This window comes from Mesocricetus auratus, unplaced genomic scaffold (assembly GCF_017639785.1).
Source record: "Mesocricetus auratus isolate SY011 unplaced genomic scaffold, BCM_Maur_2.0 Super-Scaffold_6730, whole genome shotgun sequence".
NCBI classification, from domain to species: domain Eukaryota; kingdom Metazoa; phylum Chordata; class Mammalia; order Rodentia; family Cricetidae; genus Mesocricetus; species Mesocricetus auratus.
In genome coordinates this window covers 78142339-78164633 of record NW_024429184.1, presented here as the reverse complement: position 1 = coordinate 78164633, position 22295 = coordinate 78142339, and the positions used below count along the sequence as shown (strand labels likewise).

Sequence of the window (22295 nt, the reverse complement as noted above, 5' to 3'; positions counted from 1 at the left end):
GTAGTTATTGGCAAAAGAAAGCTCGAGACTTATCTGAATCTAGAATGGTGCTTTCTGATTTTGGACCATTTTCAGTAGGATTGTCAACTATTCTACTCAAACTCCTTGTGATCATTAGAAGTTTTGAACCTATCTAAACTTAGGATTCTTCCCACTCCCACCGCAATTGGGCATCGAACCCAAAGCCTTTTACATCCCAAGCAGGTACTCTAATATTGAGACTTCTTCTTAGCCCCTTTACTGGTTGATTGATGGACAAGGTCTTGCTGTGCCCAGGCTGGCCTTGAATTTGTTAATCTTCATCCTTTAACTTCCCTAACAGTAATTATAGGACTGAGTCATCAGGCCCAAGTTCCCTGAAAAGACTGAACCTTAAAGAATTCCTGCTATCAATTCCCCTACAAGATTTGGGTATTTGGACAGGAGAAATGGAACAAAGGTTAAGAGCAGTAGCCGCTCTTCTAGTCGACCCAGGTTTGATTCCCAGCACCCTTATGTGGTTGTAACTCCAGTTCCAAGGCATCTAACAGCCTCTTCTGGCCTCTGAGGTCACCAGGCACACATGGTGCACAGACATACCTGCAAACAAAACATTCATATACATGTAAAATTTATCCTTTTTAATTAAAAATATTTGGGTATTTATTATAAACCCAAATTGGGGGCTGGCACGATGGCCTAGTAGGAAAAGAGCTTGCACTCCAAGCCTGACCTGAGTTGGAGTCCCAGGATCCACAGCGGGGTGGAAGGAGAGGACTAACCTTTGGGCTTCACATGCACGCCCTGGCACACGAACATATACACCACGCACTAGTGATAATAATTAAACATTTAAAATACATTCAGATTATTCCCAAGTCTGGGATGAGGCCAGGGCCTGAGGACTAAACCCTCCGGGTAGGTGCACTGTGCAGGAGTTTCCCTGCCCGGGATTGCTACACACTGCACTGCGGTTAACCCCACAGACGCTGGTAATCCTGCTCACAGTCCACGCAGTAGGCCCTAGGTGGGATGACACCCACTTCGCGACACTTCACTTCTCTGGTGGTCGCCCGGGGCAACCACAAGGTCGATTCAAAAGACCAAAAAAAAAAAGTATGATAAATGCCAGGGAGGAGGCTGGAACCAACTGATTCGTTCATCTTTGGTTCCAAACGCTAAACTACTTTAAAAGAAGAAGAAGAAGAAGAAAAAAAAAAACGTTAAAAAAAAAAAGATTTGCGTCCGGCGGTGACGGAGAGGGGCGGTACTTCCGGGTCAGGTGGGCCGGCTGCCTTGACCTTCCTTCGCGCTCGGCCATTTTGTGCCAGTCGTCCGGAGGCTGCAGCTGCAGAGGATCTCCCGGAGAAGCTGCGAAGATGCTGTCCGTGCGCGTCGCCGCGGCCGTGGCCCGTGCCCTCCCTCGACGGGCGGGACTGGTGAGCGCCGGGGCCTGGGCAGGGGGCGTGGGCGCGGCTGCAGGTCTGTGCGGAGCGAGCGGGGCGGTGCGGTGCGGGGCTGGGGCGGACGGCGCCATCTTGCACCGTGGCTGCTCGACTGCTCGCTCTGCCGCTAGGACGGCCGCGTTTGCAGGCCTTCGGTGCGCGGCTGTGCCGGGCAAAGGGTTTTTAGAGGACGCCGGTGTCGGGGTGAGGGCCGGCCCGCGGTGAAGGTCAGGGTTTGTGCCTCGCCTGTCTGGCCTGCTCTGAGGCGTGTTGCTGGGGTCTGGTCCCGCTGAAGGTCAAAGGAGCTGTCAGCAGCTTGTGCGGGTGCACGAGGAGAGCCTGACATTGTCTGAAGGTCAACAGGCCCGATCCTGTCACCCCAGCTCGGAGGTCAATTCAAGGGAAAGGAATAAATGAAAGCGACTTTTTCTTTTCTTTTTTTTTTTTTTTCTTGAGTAGTTGGGTGGTTGGCCACTTGGTGCGGAATACGAAAAGGATCGTGAAAACATCGCTAGGTGCAGAAGTAGTTTATGTGGTTTACACTGTCAGCGACGATGGAATTTACTTTTTGCAAGTGGCCTAGAATTAGGCAGAAGTCTTAGTGAGATTTTTTTGACACTTAAAAGATTTTACCCTTGAGTTGTCCACGTTTTAAAGAGTTGTAAAGTAGAACAAAAGGATGGGAAATGTTGAATCAGTGCCCCCCACTAATGATCTTCCGTCGTGGTGAGAATAACTCTTAAACAATGTATGACCTTTAAGTCCTACATACATTTGTGTTGGTTCCTACTAAAAGATAGATGATGCAGAGTTCACCTTGGCCAGTCACAGTATCATGCAGGGGTCCAGGTTCCGCATTGCAGCTGGATTTGTTCAAGACAATGAACAAGTTATCTTATGTTGTATCTACCTTCATCTTAAAAAAAGGAAAGTAGGAAATACAGTGAAGTTTCCCCATTTGATAGGGACTATTTTACCGAGATGTCCACAACTCAATTGATATCTAACAGCAAAATAGTAAAACCTACATGTTTTTAAGGGAAAGGCTTTCTTAACATTTGTTTTTGAAAATACGCTTCCTAGCCAGGCGTTGGTGGCACACGCCTTTAATCCCAGCACTTGGGAGGCAGAGGCAGGTGGATCTCTGTGAGTTCGAGACCAGTCTGGTCTACAAAGTGAGTTCCAGGACAGCTTCCAAAGCCACAGAGAAACCCTGTCTCAAAAAAACAAAAAAAAAAAAATGAAAATACGCTTCCTATAGTCTTGTGTACCATCAGTTTGCACAATAGATGCTGGAATAACAACGTGCTTTCCCCTGTAATTAAGTTATCATTTTTTAAGCAAAATTTACCATTTGATTAGCCCCTAAGCCCGTATTTAAGCTTGTCAGTTTTGTGGAGGCTTTGCTGCTTGGTCTTTTTGTTTGTTTGCTTTTGTTTTTTTGAGACAGGGTTTCTCTTTGTAGCTTTGGAGCCTATCCTGGTACTCGATCTGTAGACCAGGCTGGCCTCGAACTCACAGAGATCCACCTGCCTCTGCCTCCCAAGTGCTGGGATTACAGGCGTGTGCCACCAAAGCCCGGTCTGTTTTGTTGTTTTTTGAGACAGGGTCTTGCTGTCCAGTTCTGACTGGGCTGGATCTTGCTATATAAACCAGTGTGACTTCAAACTCCAGGTAATCCTCATGCCTTTGCCTCCTGAGTGCTGGAATTACAGGCGTGTATCACTATCACAATCAACTTGTGAAAGCTCTGAGTGTGTGTGTGTGTGTGTGTGTGTGTGTGTGTGTGTGCAGCTTATGTGTGGTGAAGGCTTTTTCTAGGATCAAGTTGCTAAAAGAATGTTTTGTACTAGGTCTCCAAAAATGCTTTGGGGTCATCCTTCATTGGTGCAAGAAACCTCCATGCCTCCAACACTCGACTTCAGAAGACTGGTAAGTGAGGATTTAAAAATCTACATAGTGGAGATTTTTCTCCCCCATTAAATTTTTTTTTCTCTTTTAAAGCTTGCTACAGAAACTTGAGTTTTTAAGTCATAATGTGCCATTTAAAATGCCTTGTCTTAGTAGATTCTCTTTGTCTAATGAAACTCTATATTTATTTCTGTTTGCTGTATGGCTTCTAATAATTTCTTTTGCGTGAAAACAATATACATATGTAATAGGTACCCCTCTGAACTACTTTTTTAAGCCTCATGTATGAAGTGTAAGAAAATGAACAATTGTTTTTTAAACTGATAGGTTTCTTCAAATACAATCACTTCTGTTTTATACTTGCAGACAAATTAGGGAAGCAGGCATGCAAAGACACAGTGATTGGGGAGTTTCTTTGGAGATGTGCTGGCAGGCTTTTCGTCTTTTCTCATGGAGGTGTGGGGGATGGGACCCAGAGCTTTATAGGTCAACATCTCTGGTCATGTATTAGTAATTTTACATATTAAGATAAAGGTAAAATATGCATAGTATATATAGTAAGATGAGCACTAGGGTTTAGGTGCTTTAAAGGGACATTTTGTAATTTTTTGTTTAATTTTTGCATTTGTTCATTGAACAAGCACATGTTGAGAACCATGGTGTACGTCGTGTGGAGGTCATAGGGCAGCTTTCAGGATCTGGCTCTCCTGCGTTGGGGTCTCTAGGGCTGGAACTCTGCACCAGGCTTGCTGGTGTCTTCCTGCAGTGAGCCATCTCACTAGCTGCCCTTTATATTGCTGTTTGTTAGCTGTGGTGGGGGCGCTGTATGCCATGAGGCGTTTGTTGAGATTGGAGGACAGGTTTTGAGAGTCGGTTTGATACTACCTTGTGGGTCTTGGGGTTGAGGTTGGGTTGTTGGGTTTGTACACCAGCACTTTTCCTAAGGAGCTAGTTATTCTGCTGCTCCCATGGCTCTTTTTTTTTTTTTTTTTTTTTTTGGTTTTTCGAGACAGGGTTTCTCTGTGGCTTTGGAGGCTGTCCTGGAACTAGCTCTTGTAGACCAGGCTGGTCTCGAACTCACAGAGATCCTCCTGCCTCTGCCTCCCGAGTGCTGGGATTAAAGGCGTGCGCCACCAACGCCCGGCTTTTTTTTTTTCTTTCTAAATGTACTTCATTTAAAGTGTTAGAGTGTAGCCAAAAATTCAGATTTTAACGTATGTGCAGATTCTTTAGAAATTCAATGTGAAAAGGTAAAACACTAGGAAGGGTAATATTTAATTTCATCAACTGTCTGTCTAGATTATTGTCTGCCTTGTGAAGAATGTTTTCCTCTCAACCACTTGGAATTTTCAATAATTTTAACAGTGATAGATATCCACCTTTATAAAAATGATTTATTTACTTACATGTATGACTATTTTGCTTGGGTGTATGCATATATGTGCATGTCTGGAGTCACAGGGGGCTTCAGATCCCCTGGAACTGGGTTAGATGCAGTTGTGAGTTGCCATGTGGGTGATGAGCTGACCCCAGAGCCTCTGGAAGAGCAGCAAACAGCCTTTAGCTACTGAACCATCATCCCTCCAGCCCCCAGAGAGCCAAGATGATCTTTTTGTTTGTCTCCCCCCCCCCCAGGGTTTCTCTGTAGCTTTGGAGTTTGCTCTGGAACTCTCTGTAGTCCAGGCTGCCTTCAAGACCCAAGTTTTAAAATAAAATTTGTATTATGCTTTAGAAAGATTTTGATTATTACCATGAAACCATTTGTTGGGAAATGGGTTTTGAAAAGCTGTTTGGAGCAGATTATTTAAATTGAATTTGTTCTGTCTCAGGAACTGCTGAGGTGTCCTCCATTCTTGAAGAGCGGATTCTTGGAGCTGATACTTCTGTTGACCTCGAAGAGACTGGGCGTGTCTTGAGCATTGGAGATGGTATTGCCCGAGTACATGGGCTGAGGAATGTTCAAGCAGAGGAAATGGTAGAGTTTTCTTCAGGCTTAAAGGTAAATAACAAAGTGGGGGTATTGTTATTTTAGGATTAGTGGCTTTGTTTTCTCATTTAGTAATTAAGGGCTTATCAGAATTTAAAAACATTGAAGTCTCAATTTGTCTCATTCCCTCCTCCCCCCATTATAGGATATAAAGAGAATAAATTAGAAAAGTTTTGGTTAAGCCAAATCCCATAGTCTCCTGTCTCCTTATTAAGTGCTGGCACCAAAATTAAATTTTTAGTGAACATTCACAAAAATTTCAGTGAGTTCATGTCAGTTCCTCTGTGGCTGTTAAGATTGTTGTTTTATGTAAAAGCATTTGGTTACTTGAACTAAATTGTTTTCCCAATAAGAGATCCATTACTAAAAGTTGAGTCAGTGTGTAATTGTCCAAAGCTCTGCTGCTAATGCTTTGTACTTAGTTATCAGAGGTTGGGGCCAGCACACCATAGTGTGCCAGTGTGGAGGTCAGGACAACCTTCAGAGCCTTCTCCGATCTGTCTGATCATCTCAGGTTAAACCCCCACCCTGTACATGAAGTCTTCACCACAGAACGTTAGTTGAAAGAGATTAGCATAAAGCAGGTAGAAGGGAAATACATTCTACTCTTCCTGCTGCTTGCAAGCTGCTTACTGTTGTAATTATTAACTAATATGTTGGGGGTGAGCCCCTCTGGCTTCATTGTTCACTTGTTCCTTTTGTGTAGGGTATGTCCCTGAACTTGGAACCTGACAATGTTGGAGTTGTCGTGTTTGGAAATGATAAACTGATTAAAGAAGGCGATATTGTGAAGAGAACAGGGGCCATTGTGGACGTTCCAGTTGGCGAGGAACTGTTGGGCCGTGTAGTTGATGCCCTTGGTAATGCCATTGATGGAAAGGTGAGTTAATGTTGATTGCATGCTGGTGTGGCAAACATCAACAATGACTTTGAGAATTCCTTTTTATTTTTCATGCCTAATATTTTTTTTACAGGGTCCAATTGGTTCCAAGATCCGTAGGCGAGTGGGCCTGAAAGCCCCCGGAATCATTCCCCGAATCTCGGTGCGGGAACCAATGCAGACTGGCATTAAGGCTGTGGATAGCCTGGTGCCAATTGGTCGTGGTCAGCGTGAGCTGATTATTGGTGACAGACAGACTGGGTAAAGACTCAAAATCCTATTAAAAGTTCTAACTGATGTTGATTCTAAGTAAATAATTTATGTGTTTATTTTGAGTGGTAAATGCCTTGGCTGTCATGGGGCAGTGGCTGGTGATAATGGCGGGTGGCAGTGGGAACGCCATTTTGCTTGGAAATCATATATTTAGTGACACTTATGCCACTCTCTTCAAAGGAAAACGTCCATTGCTATTGACACAATCATCAACCAGAAACGTTTCAATGAGGGGACTGATGAAAAGAAGAAGCTGTACTGTATCTACGTTGCTATTGGTCAGAAACGGTCTACTGTTGCCCAGTTGGTGAAGAGACTGACAGATGCAGGTATGGAAGGATATTAGCCTCATGGCCATTCTAGTGCTGCTAGTCTTGGAACAATGTAACCAAGGCTGCTTCTACTCCAGTGAACTGAAGCTACAAATGTACACACACACACACACACACACACACACACACACACACACACACACACACACACACACACACACACACACACACGTCAACAGAAACAAGGACATGCCGTGAATCATCACCTAACAGCGGTGATTGGTATATCATTTTAGATTGTTGTTTTGGTTGGTGTTTTTGTTTTGTTTTCTTTTTAATATTTTACATTTTGGGGGGCGTAGGAAAAGGTTTAGGCAAGGTCTCTATGTAATTGGCTGTCCTCAAACTCCTATGTAGACCAGGCTGGCCTCAGATCCACCTGCCTCCTCTCCCAAGTGCTGGGGTTAAAGGTGTGTACCACCACTGCCCAGCTTGATTGATTGACATATATATATATATATATATATATATATATATATATATATATATAATTTAAATTTATTTTATGTGCATTAGCATGAAGGTGTCAGATTCTCTGGAACTGGAGTTCCAAACAGTTGTGAGCTGCCATGTCATGCAGAAGAATTGAACCCAGGTCCTTTGGAAGAGTGCCAGTGCTCTTAACTGCTGAGACATCTCTCCAGTTCCTTGATTTGTTTTTTTTCTAAGATGGGGTCTCCTGTAGCTCTGGCTGACCTTAAAACAATCACCTTGCTTCTATTTCCCAAGTGCTAGGGACTAGAGGCTTGTGCTTAGAGTTATTTCACAGGGTGTGAGGAAGAGTGTAGTATGTCTCCTCTGTCCCGGGTTGGCATTGGGCTTGTTATAACCAAGGATAATGTGGAACTCTGCTCTTTTGTTTTCACTGCCTAGGATTACAAGCATGCTTTATTAGCCTGATTTATTTGGTGTTAGTAATCAAATCTAGGACTTCAAGCTGTTGAACATAGGCTCTACCAATTGAGCTCTTTCCTTTCACCTTTGTCTGGTTTCTAGGACTTGAACTTGTGTGGTTTTTTTTTTTTTTTTTTTTTTTTGGTTTTTTGAGACAGGGTTTCTCTGTGGCTTTGGAGGCTGTCCTGGAACTTGCTCTGTAGACCAGGCTGGTCTCAAACTCACAAAGATCCACCTGCCTCTGCCTCCCGAGTGCTGGGATTAAAGGCGTGCGCCACCAACGCCAGGCTGAACTTGTGTTTTTAAGCTTGCATCATTGCCCCTAGGACCTCACCCCCCTTCTCAACCCATTAGTTTAACAGAATGAGGGTAGTGAACAATTTTGTTTCCTAGCCTCTAGTTTAAAAGTCACAGTATTGATAACCTTGAAAATGTAAACTTTTTTCTCCTCAGATGCCATGAAGTACACCATTGTGGTGTCAGCTACGGCTTCTGATGCTGCCCCGCTTCAGTATTTGGCTCCTTACTCTGGCTGCTCCATGGGAGAGTATTTTAGAGATAATGGCAAGCATGCTTTGATCATCTACGACGATTTGTCCAAGCAGGTCAAAAGATGTCTTTTTATAACTTGTATATTTGCATTAGTGGACGTTAGCAGATGCAGCTTGCTTAGTAGTTGAATTTCACTGCCTTCTTTCTGTACCACAGGCTGTGGCTTACCGCCAGATGTCGCTGTTGCTGCGCCGACCCCCTGGGCGTGAGGCCTATCCTGGTGATGTGTTCTACCTGCACTCTCGGCTGCTGGAGAGAGCAGCCAAGATGAATGAGTCTTTTGGAGGTGGCTCTTTGACTGCCCTCCCCGTCATAGAAACCCAGGCTGGTGATGTGTCTGCTTACATTCCAACCAATGTCATTTCCATCACTGACGGACAGGTATCAGATTAATGGCTAATGTGTTAGATTAGTAAGGCACTAGTTGAGGCTAGTAAGCATGAACTAAATTAGTAAATTGCCTTTGCTTTTTTGGTGCATGCTGGAGGTGGATGTTGAGACAGGGTTTCTCTGTGTAGTCTTGGCTGTCCTGGAACTCACTCTAGACCAAACTGGCTTCGAACTTGCAGAGATCGGCCTGCCTCTGCCCTCCCCCCAGGTGCTGGGATTAAAGGCGTGTGCCACCACCCCCTGGCATCTTTTTCTTTTTTATGAAATACTGTAAAGGTAAACCTAAAGAGAATAGGAACTGGAGAGATGCTTCAGTGATTGAGAGCACTTGCTGCTCTTGCAGAGGCTTGAACCCCAACACCCATTTGCTCATAGCCATCTGTAACTCCACTTCCTGGGTGCTTGGCTATATAGCTGAAAATGAATTTGACCTCCAGTCCTGCTGCTTCAGCCTTCTAAGTGTTAGGATTAAAAGCATAAGCCATTCCCACCAGGGTAGACCTGTTATGGTTCATTATCTTCCAGCCCTAGATAATTTTAAAGTGTATTTGAGAAATTCTTTTGCTGCTTTTACTTGTTTTAGTTACTTTGTTGAGCCTGGGCCGTTGCATAGTCTAGACTGGCCTGGAACTTCATGTAGCCCAGCTGGCTTTGAATTCACAGTGACCCTTCTGCCTCTGCCCCTACATGCTGAGATTACAGGCATGTGCAACATGCATGGTATTTGGGGTATTTGAGGTTACTAATGTCTGTATTCTTGAATTGCAGATCTTCTTGGAAACAGAATTGTTCTATAAAGGTATCCGCCCTGCCATTAATGTGGGTTTGTCTGTGTCCCGTGTCGGATCTGCTGCCCAGACTAGGGCCATGAAGCAGGTAATTTCACCTCACTTGGACAGGGAGGTGTTACTAGGTTAAAATGTTAAAAGTGTATTAACTATTTGTATGCTGCTGTATGACATTGGGTCATGTTAACATCAACTTGTATGCTTAGGTGGCTGGTACCATGAAGCTGGAGCTGGCTCAGTATCGGGAGGTTGCTGCTTTCGCCCAGTTTGGTTCTGATCTTGATGCTGCCACTCAACAGCTCTTGAGTCGTGGTGTGCGTCTGACCGAGTTGTTAAAGCAAGGACAGTACTGTGAGTTCCTTTCATTTAGTCAGGTTCCTGTTATAATTTGGGGTCTTGCCAGGTCTACAGGGCTGTTGTACCACAAGGTCTTCTATCAAAGAAAAGCCATCTGTTTTATTTCACTAATGTAGTCCTTATCATCATTTCATTGAAATGTTCTGAGATTAACCAGGAAAACCAAATATATTTAATACATCTTCATGTTGTATGGATTTGGAATTCAGCAGACTTAGAAGAATATTAGCATGCTTTTTATATTGCCTAAAAAACTTAACCAGCAAATTAAACCACAAATCCTGTATAAATACTTCCAGGTTATGGCTATATCTAAAGGTTGTACTTTAAGGGTTTGCAAAGGAGAGTGGGAAAAAGGGGTAAGTGGAGTTATAGGTACAGAATGTTAGAGTGGGTGGGCCATAGGACCATGTTTAGTATTAAGAGAAAAATTTCTGTGGCTTTGGTAAAATGGCATTAGAGCAATTCATTTGACAATGTGTTTGTTTTCAGCGCCCATGGCTATTGAAGAACAGGTGGCTGTCATCTACGCGGGTGTGAGGGGCTATCTTGATAAACTAGAGCCCAGTAAGATCACCAAGTTTGAGAGTGCTTTCTTGTCTCATGTCATCAGCCAGCACCAGTCCCTCTTGGGCAGTATCAGGTATGAATGGGGTTAGTGACCTTCATTGTGACTAGTGCAGTTTTTATATAGTCTTTCTTTTCCTGGGGTTGGAGGTTGGGATTGGGTCTTCTGTATACTAGCTATACTTGGCCTTGGTATTCACTGTGTACCTGGGTTCTTAATATTTGGCAGTCTTGCCACACACAGCCTTGCAAGTGCTGGGATCACTGGTGTGAATGTAACAGTACCTTTCAACTCTTTAGGTTAGCCTTGTCATTGAGTCTTTGCCCAGGTCATTTGTACTAGTCATTGAGTCTTTTGCTTTTATTTCCAAACAGGACTGATGGGAAAATCTCAGAACAATCAGATGCGAAGCTGAAAGAGATTGTTATAAACTTCTTGGCTGGGTTTGAACCATAAAAACCCTGTGAATCCATGTCAGACACTGCTTTGGTTTTGTCATTTATTGTGGTGAAATCAGCTCCATTTGTAAAAGGACTGCTCCCGTACTCCTGATGTACAGAAATCACATAAATAAAAGTTCCATATTGTGTGCTAGTTTGTGTGGGGACAGATGCAGGTGTATACTGTGACATGTGTGTGGAGGTCAGAGGACAGACAGCCTGTCCTTCCATGTGTGGCTTCTGGGATTGTAACTCAGGTCATCAGGTGTGATGACAAGCACCTTCATCTTACCTGTCTTCATGTTGAGTTCATATATTTGTTTATAACAGGTTACTTATGCACTGGGGCCTTCTTACGGAGGGCTTTGAATATGACTAAAGCACTCACAGTCATCAGGCTGATGAAGACATCTGGGCAGGGATATGGTTTGTTGAAGTACTCCTTAATAGAAAAACTGGAGCTTGGGGTGGACTAGGAAGGTAATAGATTTGAAGGATGTTAAATGTTAAGTATTTTGTACAGAACTAGAATACAATGACTGTATTCTAGTAGTTACTTTTCTTTAGGACCAAATGTTCAAATGCATGAGCCTTTGAGAACATTTCTCATTCAAACCATGTCTGCCCCTGCACCTCAGTAGTCTGGCCACATCCTGCACCCCAATAGTCTCATGGCTATCTCATGTTGGGAAATGCATTTGGTCCAACTCTAAAAGTCTAAAACCAACAGTCTCAACACTTAATTTTAAAATCTCGGGTCTCAAAAGACAGTCTATTAGCCTGTAAAATTATGTATTTTCAACATATTCTTACTCCAAAAGGAAGGATGATGTAAAGTGAGGAAAGTTTGGACCAGAGGAAGACCAAAACCCATCAGGGCAGTTTCCAAATCCTGTTGCTCTGCTTTGCATCAGAAGTTCCACTTTCAAAGGGCTTACTTACCTCAGCTCTGCCTTTCTGCCTTTATTGTCTTAATTCCTTTCTTGGGATGGTTCTCTCCCTATATGCAGTTCTTAGAAGATGTCTCTGGGTCCTGTTACATCCACCATCTATATATGTATTGCATTCTGGCTTCAGCTTCACTCAAGTGTCCTTGAAGAGGCCTTTCCTTGTCACACATTGTTTGGCCGCAACAGCTCTGAAACCATGGAGGGACAATCACAAATTCCTTAATCTAGCATTTGTCTTCCAAACCAGTACCATGTGGCTGGCACTGCCAAGTTTAGCTGCCAGCTTGAAAAGGACACCTTGGATCACATTCCTGCCAGCTTTTGTGTGGTTGCATTCTGGAAGAACCTAGGTTCTTTCCTTTCTACAAATTGTAATTTTAGCTGGTGGGATCTTTTCTTGAAGGCATCTTTCCGGGCAAATCAGGAAGTTTCATTCTAATGACACTAAGCTAAACAACAGCCTCCAACCATGGCTCTTTTTTTTTTTTTTTTTTTTTGGCTCACTTGTTGCTGTTTTTTGGTGTAGACAACCTAAGCCATGCCACAGACTCAATGTGATGCTGTCTTGAAATTTCCTACATCAAATTAGTACACACAAGTTCTTAGGATAGAATACAGCTAGGTTCTTTTTGTGGGGGTGAGGGTTCTGAGCCAAGGTTTCTCTATATAACAGTCCTGGCTATCCTGGAACTCACGTTACATGTACACATGCACACTAATTAAGTTCAGAGTCCACTAAGGTGACTGAATAGATGATTTTCCATACAAGGCTGGTGAAGTGAGTTTGATTCTTAGAACCATGAAGAAATGAGAGAAGAGAACTACACGAAGTTGTCTTGGGACTGCCACACATCCTGTGGCATCCACCACACACATGCATCCACCTGTACATTTATTTTATTTTGAAAAATTAAGATAGGGTAGAGCATTGTGGAGTCTTCTGGACATGGCACTCTTGAAATTCAAGAAGCTGTGATGACCCATACAAGATTGGGCCCATCAATGTCCCATAGTGGAGAGAATTCAGATTCACAAGGTTCCACCCCTGCCTGAGGATTTAGAAGCAATTCATCAGATGGGGGCATGGAGAGACTTCTTTTTATGGTAGTGTACCCACTGACAAGGTTGACCGTACCCGGTAATGACCTCTCTCCTGTGTTTGTATTAGTTTGTTGCTATGATGAACATGATCAAAAGCAACCTGGGAGGAAAGAGCTTATTGGCTAATAGTCACAGTCCATTGAGGGAAGTCAGGGCAGGAACAAGAGCTTATAGGCTAACAATCACAGTCCATTGAGGGAAGTCAGGCAGGAACTCAAGAATTGAATCAGGATCCTTGGCAGACACTTGATTACTGGCTCACTAAGCTATGTTTTGTGTGCTGTGGGGAGCAGAGGAAGACCTGAGTGAATGAAGTCCTAAGTGAATGAGTATTGGTGACACGACAACAACCATGTCGGGGACCCCAGTGCCTCAGCCACATGGGAGTGGCAAAGGGTGAGGCTTATTCCTCCAGGGTGGTTGACCAATGTGTACAGAAACTAGCAACTACACCTAGTTCCTTCCGAATGCTTATATACTGTGGCTGCTCTCCTATAGAAAGTTCCTATGAGACTGAGACTACCTAACCCCTCCCCCTGTGCTGTACATAGTAAATCCATTGAGATTCTTGGTGGTAGGTGCAGCTCCATCAGATAAGGCAACCCACCTGATTCCAGCTTTCCTGTATGTGGGTCTGTCCTTTCATTTCCTCGATGCCTCTAGTCAGGGTTCCTGAGCTGTGTGGGATGTGACATTATACAGCTTGGGGCCACCTGCCAGGCATGACACCACCTACAGTGGGTTTGGGCCTTCTCACATCAATCACTGATCAAGAAAATGTCCCACAGATGTGCCCACATGCTGATAGAAAAAAATGTACTCCATTGAGGTTCTGTCTACCCAGATAACTAGTTTGTCACACACACACACACACACACACACACACACACACACACACACACACACACACGTAAACAGAAGGGGGTCTAATTGTGAAGAAGGAGATCACAGCCTGGCTGTCCTGGAATACATTATGTAGACCAATCTGACCCTGAACTCACAGAGATCCTGTCTTTGCCTCCCAAGTGTTGGGATTAAATGTGTGTGGCAATATACCTCCAAATATAAAACTTAAAAAGGAAAAGTCAAAGGATGTAGATAGATGGTCCATGTTAGAGTGCAAACTGCTCTTGCAGAGGACTAGAGTTCAGTTCCAACAGTGTCCATAGAGGCCAGAAGAGGGCACCAGATCCCATGGAGCCAGATTGTATTTACTTATGTAGTTAAAAATTAATCAGGGGACTGGAGAGATGGCTCAGTGGTTGAGAGCACAGAGGACCTGAGTTCAATTCCCAGCACCCACATGGCAACTCACACCTGTTTGTAACTCCAGTTTTGGGGTTTCTGACACCCCCACACAGACATAAATGCTGGAAAACCACCAATGAACATAAAATAAATTCTATAATAAAAGTTAATAATTTGAGATGGGGCTTCACTCTCTATATAGCACAGACTGGGAATCTTATGGCAGTCCTGCTTCAGTCTTCCCAATGATAGGATTACAGTCATAAGCCACCATGGCTAGCCCAGCCTGTTCCTATCAACTGAAGAGTGTCAGTACCAACACCAGTGGGCTTAATGTTCCCGAGGAATCAAGGCATTCTCATTCAGTTCTTAGCTTCTCTCTCCCAGTGGATTTGTAAATGCTTTCCTGAAATTTGGAGATTAGATAGGTAACACTGACCACTAGCTGACTTTCCAACATGACATCACGGGGAAAATCTGTGGCATGCCAATTTCTCTTCCTGGTCCATGGAATTCCCTGGAGAATCTAGCTAATTCATCCCCTACTCTTGTCCCATAAGTCTGAGGAGGCAGGCAAGCACAGAGAAGCAGCTCCTCAAAACCAGAATGAAGCCACCTGCAAGTAACAAGACAAAGTCATAGAAACCACAGAATGCTCCCTCTCAGCACTGACCAATGAGAATAATTGGTACACAAGTCAAAATAGGACTTTGAAGCCGGGCGTTGGTAGCACACGCCTTTAATCCCAGCACTCGGGAGACAGAGGCAGGCGGATCTCTGTGAGTTCGAGGCTAGCCTGGTCTACAGAGTGAGTTCCAGGACAGCCTCCAAAGCCACAGAGAAACCTTGTCTCGAAAAACCAAAAAATAAAAAAAAATAAAAAAAATAGGACTTTGAGAAATTCTCCTGATTGTTCCCAAATGTCAATCAATCAGAAATCAACCTGTACCTACTGATGTAATCCTGTAACTTTTGTCTTTAAAACCTAGCAGTAGGCAGGGAACTTCACTCCCTCTGGAGGCTGCTGCATCAGCTTGCTAGACAGGGTCCCTATTATGGTTGGATGAACAATTGAAACCTTGCTTTTACAGTTTGGTGGGTCTGTCTACCTGGTGGTCTCTGGGAATCTTCGTGAGTTGGGTACAACACTCTTAACAGTAGAGCCATCTTCCAGCTATTTATTTATTTATTTATTTATTTATTTATTTATTTATTTATGAGAAAGGGTCTTGCTTTGTAGCCAAGACTTACCTGGAACTTAGTATGTAGCCTAGGCTGTCCTCAATCTGATAGGAGTCCTCCTTCAGCCTTTCCAGTGCAGAGGTTTCAGGCAGCAAAAATCATACCCAACTTAACCCTTCTCTTTCTCCCTCCTTCCTTCTCCCTCCCTGCCCCATACTTATTTATGTTTGTGAGAGGGTGTACAGACCAGGGATCAATGTTGGGTGTATTTTTCAATTACACCTTAGTTTTGAAGTAGTCTCTCACTGAACCTTGAGATTTTTGGTTCAACTAGACGACTGGCCAGCAAGCCCTGGGGATTCCCCCATTTTCACCTCCTGGTATTGAAAACCAAGGTGTTTGTTTCCAGACAAAGTCCACCATGCAGCTAACCCAGGGTAGAGGTCCTTCTGGGTATTTGTTGCTTGGGTCTCATTCCTGAACTGTATTTACTCTCCATTCCATTCTTCAGATATCTCAGTTCTGAGCCCAGTGACCATGTCCAGCTTCTCAGATTTTAAAATCGCTTTGGCAGACCTCACACACGGCTTCCTCTTGGCCTTCAATGCTTGAGGACCAGGGCCTCTGTTGTGGAATATTGTTTAATTAGGCAAAGATGTGTTACATTTTTTTATGCTGCATTTGTCTAATTATGTAAAGATGTGTTGTTGTTTCACCTTGCCTACCTAAGTTTCCTGATTGGTCTAATAAAAAGCTGAATGGCCAATAGCTAGGCAGAAGAGGGGTAGACGGGGCTGGCAGGCAGAAAGAATAAATAGGAGGAGAAATACAGGCTTGAGAAGAGTGAGAATTGAGAAGAAAGGAAAAAAAGAGAGGAACATGACCAGGGCCAGAAGTCAGGCAGCTGCTAGCCAGCCAATCGTGGAGGAAGCAAGAAAGTAGGACATACAGGGGAAAAAAGGTAAAAAGCCCAAGGCAAAGCATAGATACAGAGAAACAGACTAAGTTGAAAGAGCTAGCAAGAAACGAGCCTAGCCGGGTGTTGGTGGCGCACACCTTTAATCCAAGCACTTGGGAGGCAGAGGCAGGCGGATCTCTGTGAGTTCGAGGCCAGCCTGGTCTACAAGAGCTAATTCCAGGACAGCCTCCAAAGCCACAGAGAAACCCTGTCTCGAAAAACCAAAAAAAAAAAAAAAAAAAAAGAAAAAAAAAGAAAAAGAAACGAGCCTAAACTAGTCTCTGGGTCATGATTTGGGAGCTGGTTGGTGGTCCCAAGGAAAAGGAAAAAGAAAAAGAAAGAGAAAAAGAAAAAGGCCTTTGCTTGGCCAGTCTGAGTTTCTGGGGTGCCACTTGGTTTTAGCTGCATGACCACTAGGCCCGTGGTCAGATGTGCTCTGGTTCCTGGAAGAGAGAGATGGAGCTGAAATAAAAATGAGTTCTACTGTTGAATTTCCTGCTGGCCTTTTCATTGTCTAATCTTCATGTTTGCAGGAGAAAAATCCCACCCTTATCTTGAGGCACTTGACAGTCTTCTTGTGAGGAAGACTATGAGAAACAGAAACTAGAGGAGAGCATGAGGTTTTAAGCAATGATCTTTAGGACTAATTTATTTTTTTAATTATTTATGTGCATTGGTGTGAAGGTATCAGATCCCCTAGAATTTGAGTTTCAAACAGTTGTTAGCTGCCATGTGGGTGCTGGGAATTGAACACAGGTCCTCTGGAAGAGCAGCCAGTGCTCTTAACTGCTGAGCCATCTCTCCAGTCTCCAGGACTAATTTATTTGGCAAAGACGACAAGTTGCAAAAATTCAAGAAGTGATAAAATATTGAGGAGTATTGATAAGGGCAGTGCACAGCATGGAGGGCGGAGGGTGATCCAGGAGCCCTGAAAAGTGTGGGTAGGAAATGAAATGGAATAAAAGCTCAGGATGAGGGGCTGCATGCGGGGAGGGGCACGTGAAAGACAGGGGATCATCAGATTTGGGAAGGTTAAAAAATGGGGTGCGGGCATTGGGATTTAGTTAGGGTAGGTGACAGAGAAACTTGGTGGCTGTGTGAGAGAGGTGGGAAGGGGGATTTGGTTTTGACGTCATCTAATACTTGGAACTAGAAGACAGGTTGGACTGCTCAAAGGGTCTTTTCAAATCATGTTTATGGTTGATAACTAATCCTACAAGGGGAAGGACTTTCGGCTAGAAAAAAAGGTTATAGAGGACATAGAGAGATGAGGCTGCAAAGACATGATAAGTAGGCTCCAAAAAGTTCTAATGAAGTGAAACTCAATTCAATTGAATCGATAAATTTTGAATATTCATAATGTGCTAGGTAGTGCTAGGCCATGAAATAAATGGAGGACTAGATGTGTGCAAAGCAGATGAAAAATTGATTAGAAACATAGGCCTTTTTCCCCCTTTCTTTTTTCTTTTTTAAACCGAAGGCAAAGGGTTTCAACAATATTCAAGAGAGTGGGAAACAGATATTTAAAACCTGATCAATCACTTAGAAAGTCATGATTAAAACTTGGAATAATTTTCAAATTTTCAAGGGTGAGGCAGAGGCTTCTGACATACCACTGGCAGTACAGTCTTCAAAGACTTTTCTGGAAAACAACTGAGCTCAACATTTCGGGAATCTTAACAGTACTTATTTATTTGACCTGCTATTCCTGTAGTAATAATTCTTGAAAAGCCTTATCTAAAAGATGTTCATCACAGTAATATTTCCCAAATAGAGAGAGGCAGGGTATTCACAAGACTTGAAATCATGCAATAATTTAAATGTTACTAAGGAGTTTTGAAAAGAAAGATTTGGTTTGCAGCAAACTCACAAGGTAGAAATTCAAAGCTGAAAGCGGTGCACAGTGAAGAACAGGTCTGTCTCCCTTCCGTGTCACTTGCCCCCCAGTCTCTTGCCTCCAAGAGGAGAGGACAGCTCGGAATGTAGCTTTATTCTTTGATGTCTCTGCTGAAGGAGTAACTTCTTTTGCATTTTTCTTTCTCCCCCAAGTAGAAATATTCTGAGCCAGGTGTGGTGGAGCATTTGGAAGGCAGAGGCAGGCTGATCTCTGTGAGTTTGAGGCCAGCCTGGTCTATGTAGTGAGTGCCAGGACAGCCAGGGCTACACAGAGAAATCCTGTCTCAGAAAGAAAACAAAAAGTATATTTGATGACTCCTCATTATTTTTCTTGCTTGCACATGATTGTATAGATATAACACAATATATATTTAATCAATTCCTCACAGATAGATATTTGTGGGTTTTTTTTTTGCTCAAATAGCTACACTACTGTAAGCAACTGCATACATCTTTCACTTTGTGTAAGTGAGAATATATTTAGAGTGCGTCATCATTTGACTATAGAATGGAAGACAGGCACATGCTCTATTTGAGGGATTTAGCCAACTGTCTCTTTAAAGAGATCATCAATTTTTACATGCAAGAAGTCTATTTGCTCACACAGCAACCAGCACTGTGTGGCATCAAACATTTTGTTAGGAAAAAATGTACTTCATAACTTTAGAAGTCTTTATGAAATAGTGGTAAGTTAAAAAGAGAAACTCAAAATTTTGTATAGAATATGAACTTAGTCATGGAACGTATATTACTGAAAGTGATTATGCCAAAATACTGGTGCAGTCATTGTTTCATTGTTGCATAATTTCTGTAGTAGTAGATTAACTTGGTTAGCAAAAATATATTGTTTCTCATAGACCCATAAATATAGCACACATTTAATTTGCCTTTTAAACACAATAATTTTCGTGGGTAATGTGTTTAAAGACATTTAAGGAGGGGCTGGAGAGGCTTAGTGGTTAGGAGTGAGTATCAGTTACTCTTCCAGAGGACCCAAGTTCAGTTCCCAGCACCCATGTGGTGTGGCTCACAACTCTCCATAGCTCCAGCTCCAGGGGCTCCTACACCCTCTTCTAGTGGAGGAACAGAAGTATACTCCACATGACTACCCATGAGGGTCCTCCACACATACACATAAACAAATAGAAATAAGTATTTTTTTAAGACCCACAAAACACCCCCATGGCCTAGCTAGTGGGTAAAGTGCTTTTTGCCAACCATGAAGACTTGAGGTTGATCCCCAGAGGTCCTCTGTCAACCACACATATCATGGTTGCCAGTGGCCGTGTCAGAGGAACAGCAGGTGGTAACTGAAGTTCAGGTGTCAGTCCACCAGGAGGAAAATCCCTGATGGGTGAAACTCGGACAGGCAAGGCCCGAGAGCACGGGCCCCAGAATGTCTTTCGTTTCTGCTGTGCCTTTACGTGTTTGCTGCTGCCATCTTTCTCTGGTATCTGGCATGGTGTGAATGTGTGTGGGGAGACCCCCACTGCCTGTAATGTGGTGTGTTTATCTCATGGAAACATCCTGTTCTCCTGGGCATTTTTACCTGTAGACTATTATGAAGATGATTTCTTCCTAAGCTGTATTGTCTAATTGATAATAATGTTAGCTTACACAGAGTTTTTATGATTCAAAAATAAAACAAGGAAGTGTCACACAGCTAGGGCACATGGGTTTCTATTGAGGAGTCATATAGATTGTGGCTTAGGTTAATGATTAAGAAAAACAATTGAGCTAGGCATTGGTGGCACATGCCTTTAATTCCAGTACTCGGAAGGCAGAGGCAGGCCAATCTCTGTGAGTTGGAGACAGAAACCCTGTCTCGAAAAATCAAACCAAACCAAACCAAAAGAAATTGGGTCCCAGAAGCCCAGCTTTCTTTCTTTCTTTCTTTTTTTTTTTTTTCCGAGACAGGGTTTCTCTGTATTGCTTTGTAGGCCAGGCTGGCCTTGAACTCACAGAGATTCGCTTGTCTCTGCCTCCTGAGTGCTGGGATTAAAGGCATGCACCACCAACGTCCGGTCTAGTTTAAATTCTTTTAACCTTAATGTTGGGAGATGTGTTCACAGGTTTCAGAGTGCATCATTAGCTGAAACAGAGCCTTAAAATAACTTCAGGTCAGATCAGATGTCTTGACAATAGTTTTGAGGTGAAAAACCCAAGAAGACAATTTCAAATTTTAGAAAGGCACATAGTTGAGTGAGGAACTCTTTAAGGTCAGGGAACAAAATACAAAACAGCCCAATTGTTACTAGCTGATGTACTTTCCTTGCTAGGGTTAGCTGATGATCAAAGGTGATGATCAATTCCTTACACCCATTTATGCCCTGAATCTCCTGATATTAAAAAAAATTGATGAGTGGGTGTGCACCCTAAAGGTTTAAAGTAGAGCTGACTGAAATTCTTTTGCATATATAGAAATTTAAGTTTGTGATCCCTTTAAGATTCCGTGTAAGATTACCTTTTAAGATAAGTAATAAAGTAATTGACCTTTTCTTTGTAACTGCAAAATGAAGCCTGCCAGTAAAAGATCAGACTGAGAAGAATATCTTGCTTGCCTACATGATTAATATATAACAAATTGCTTGGGTATGAATGTATGTGGGTTCTTGGAATAATTTGTTTCTCACCTGTGGTATGTAAAATGTTCAATCATGTAAGGGACATGGAAAACATGCCGTTTTTTTACTTGTATTCATTGTACTCATTCACTTGAAAATGTAACCACATTGTAACTTTTATATTGCTGGAAAGATTTTGTTGGGACATATGAGATGTAAGGGAAAGAATAAAGAGAGAGTTAAGATGGGTTAGAAGGAAAACACCAAGAATGAGAAACTTAGAAGGCAAACATCAAGAATAGGAAAATAAGGAAGAATACAGATAGAATTAGAAGGAAACATCAAGAGAGATGGAAGGTACATTTCTGGATAGAGATAAGAAAAGAGACATAGAACACAGAATGAAGAACCCAGAAGAATAAAGAAGGACACCATCTAAAACTTTTCCTTGACACCTCAGATAAAAAAGTTATAGTATGGGCCGTCTGTGTGGATTCCCTTTGAGCCCTGCACTGTTGGAGGCTGGTCCCAAGGGAGCAGAACATGGGCATACACAGGCCTCCATCTTTACCAAGCACACATTTAATAGATAAACAATCTAATAAACAACAACAACAACAACAACAACAAACATAGTTGGAGAGTATTTTCTAGTAGCCTGAACAGCCACTTTCAATTTTCAATTGTACCACCAGAGGGTGGAAGAGAGTTAAAACCCAGAGATCTTAGAAGCCTGCATCCTGAAAACCAAGTGCACTGTTGTCGAATTGGGGGCCTGACTTAAGACTTCAGACTGATTTAAAAGCAATATACACATTACAAATTAAAATACAAGTGAGACATAGTGGCACATTCCTTTAATCCAAGCACTTGGGAGGCAGAGGCAGGTGTCTCCCTGTGGGTTTGAGGCAAGCATGGTCTACATAGTGAGTTGTAGGACAGCCACAGCTATATAGTGAGATTCTGTCTTGAAAAAAAAAAAAGAAAGTCAAAACCAGGAAAAAATTAAAATATAGATAACGAGAATTTCATGTAAGATAGCTATCAAAGCTTCCTGATGGCTATGATGGCACACACCTATAATTCCAGCAACTTTGGAGGCTGAGGTAGGAAAGTTGCTAATTTAAGACCTGTCTGGGCTACAGAGTGAGTTCAAGGCCACCATAGGTAACTTAATAAGACGGTGTCTCAAAAACAAGTAAGCAAGCAACAAAAAACTTAACACTAGGACAGGGGCTCTGGTTTCAACACCCAGAGGAGAGAGAGAGGCAGAGGGGATGGGGCAGGGGGTGGGGAGGCAAGGAGGAACCCAAACTAAAAACAAAAACTTCCAGGGATAGTTGTGGTACTCTCCAGCACTCCAGCTTCCTATCCCCTGTGTCGTGTGGTTCACCCACCCCTGCAGTACCGCTTATCTTTACCCTCCTGATGCGTGCCTGGTCTCTGCTGCTCCTTGCAGGGTTAGCCAGGCTTCCCCGCCTTGGCCACCTCAGCTTATTATTTCATGTGCATGAGTCTTTTGCCTGCGTGTATGTCTGTGCACCATCTGCATGTCTTTGCTAGCCAAAATTTACTTACTGGGTGTTAGATTCCCTGGATC

At 43.1% G+C, this 22295-nt stretch overlaps 1 protein-coding gene across 1 annotated transcript; it reads left to right on the top strand.

Moving 5' to 3' along the window:
• Positions 1-1306: 1306 nt before the first annotated feature.
• Positions 1307-10950, top strand: Atp5f1a (ATP synthase F1 subunit alpha). The gene is given in 12 exon segments (NM_001281700.1): positions 1307-1418; positions 3278-3356; positions 5165-5334; positions 6029-6202; positions 6297-6463; positions 6656-6804; positions 8155-8306; positions 8410-8634; positions 9412-9519; positions 9638-9782; positions 10281-10431; positions 10731-10950. Coding segments are annotated over 12 exon segments (1662 nt in total). The 5' UTR covers positions 1307-1358; the 3' UTR covers positions 10813-10950.
• The last annotated feature ends 11345 nt before the right edge of the window (positions 10951-22295 follow it).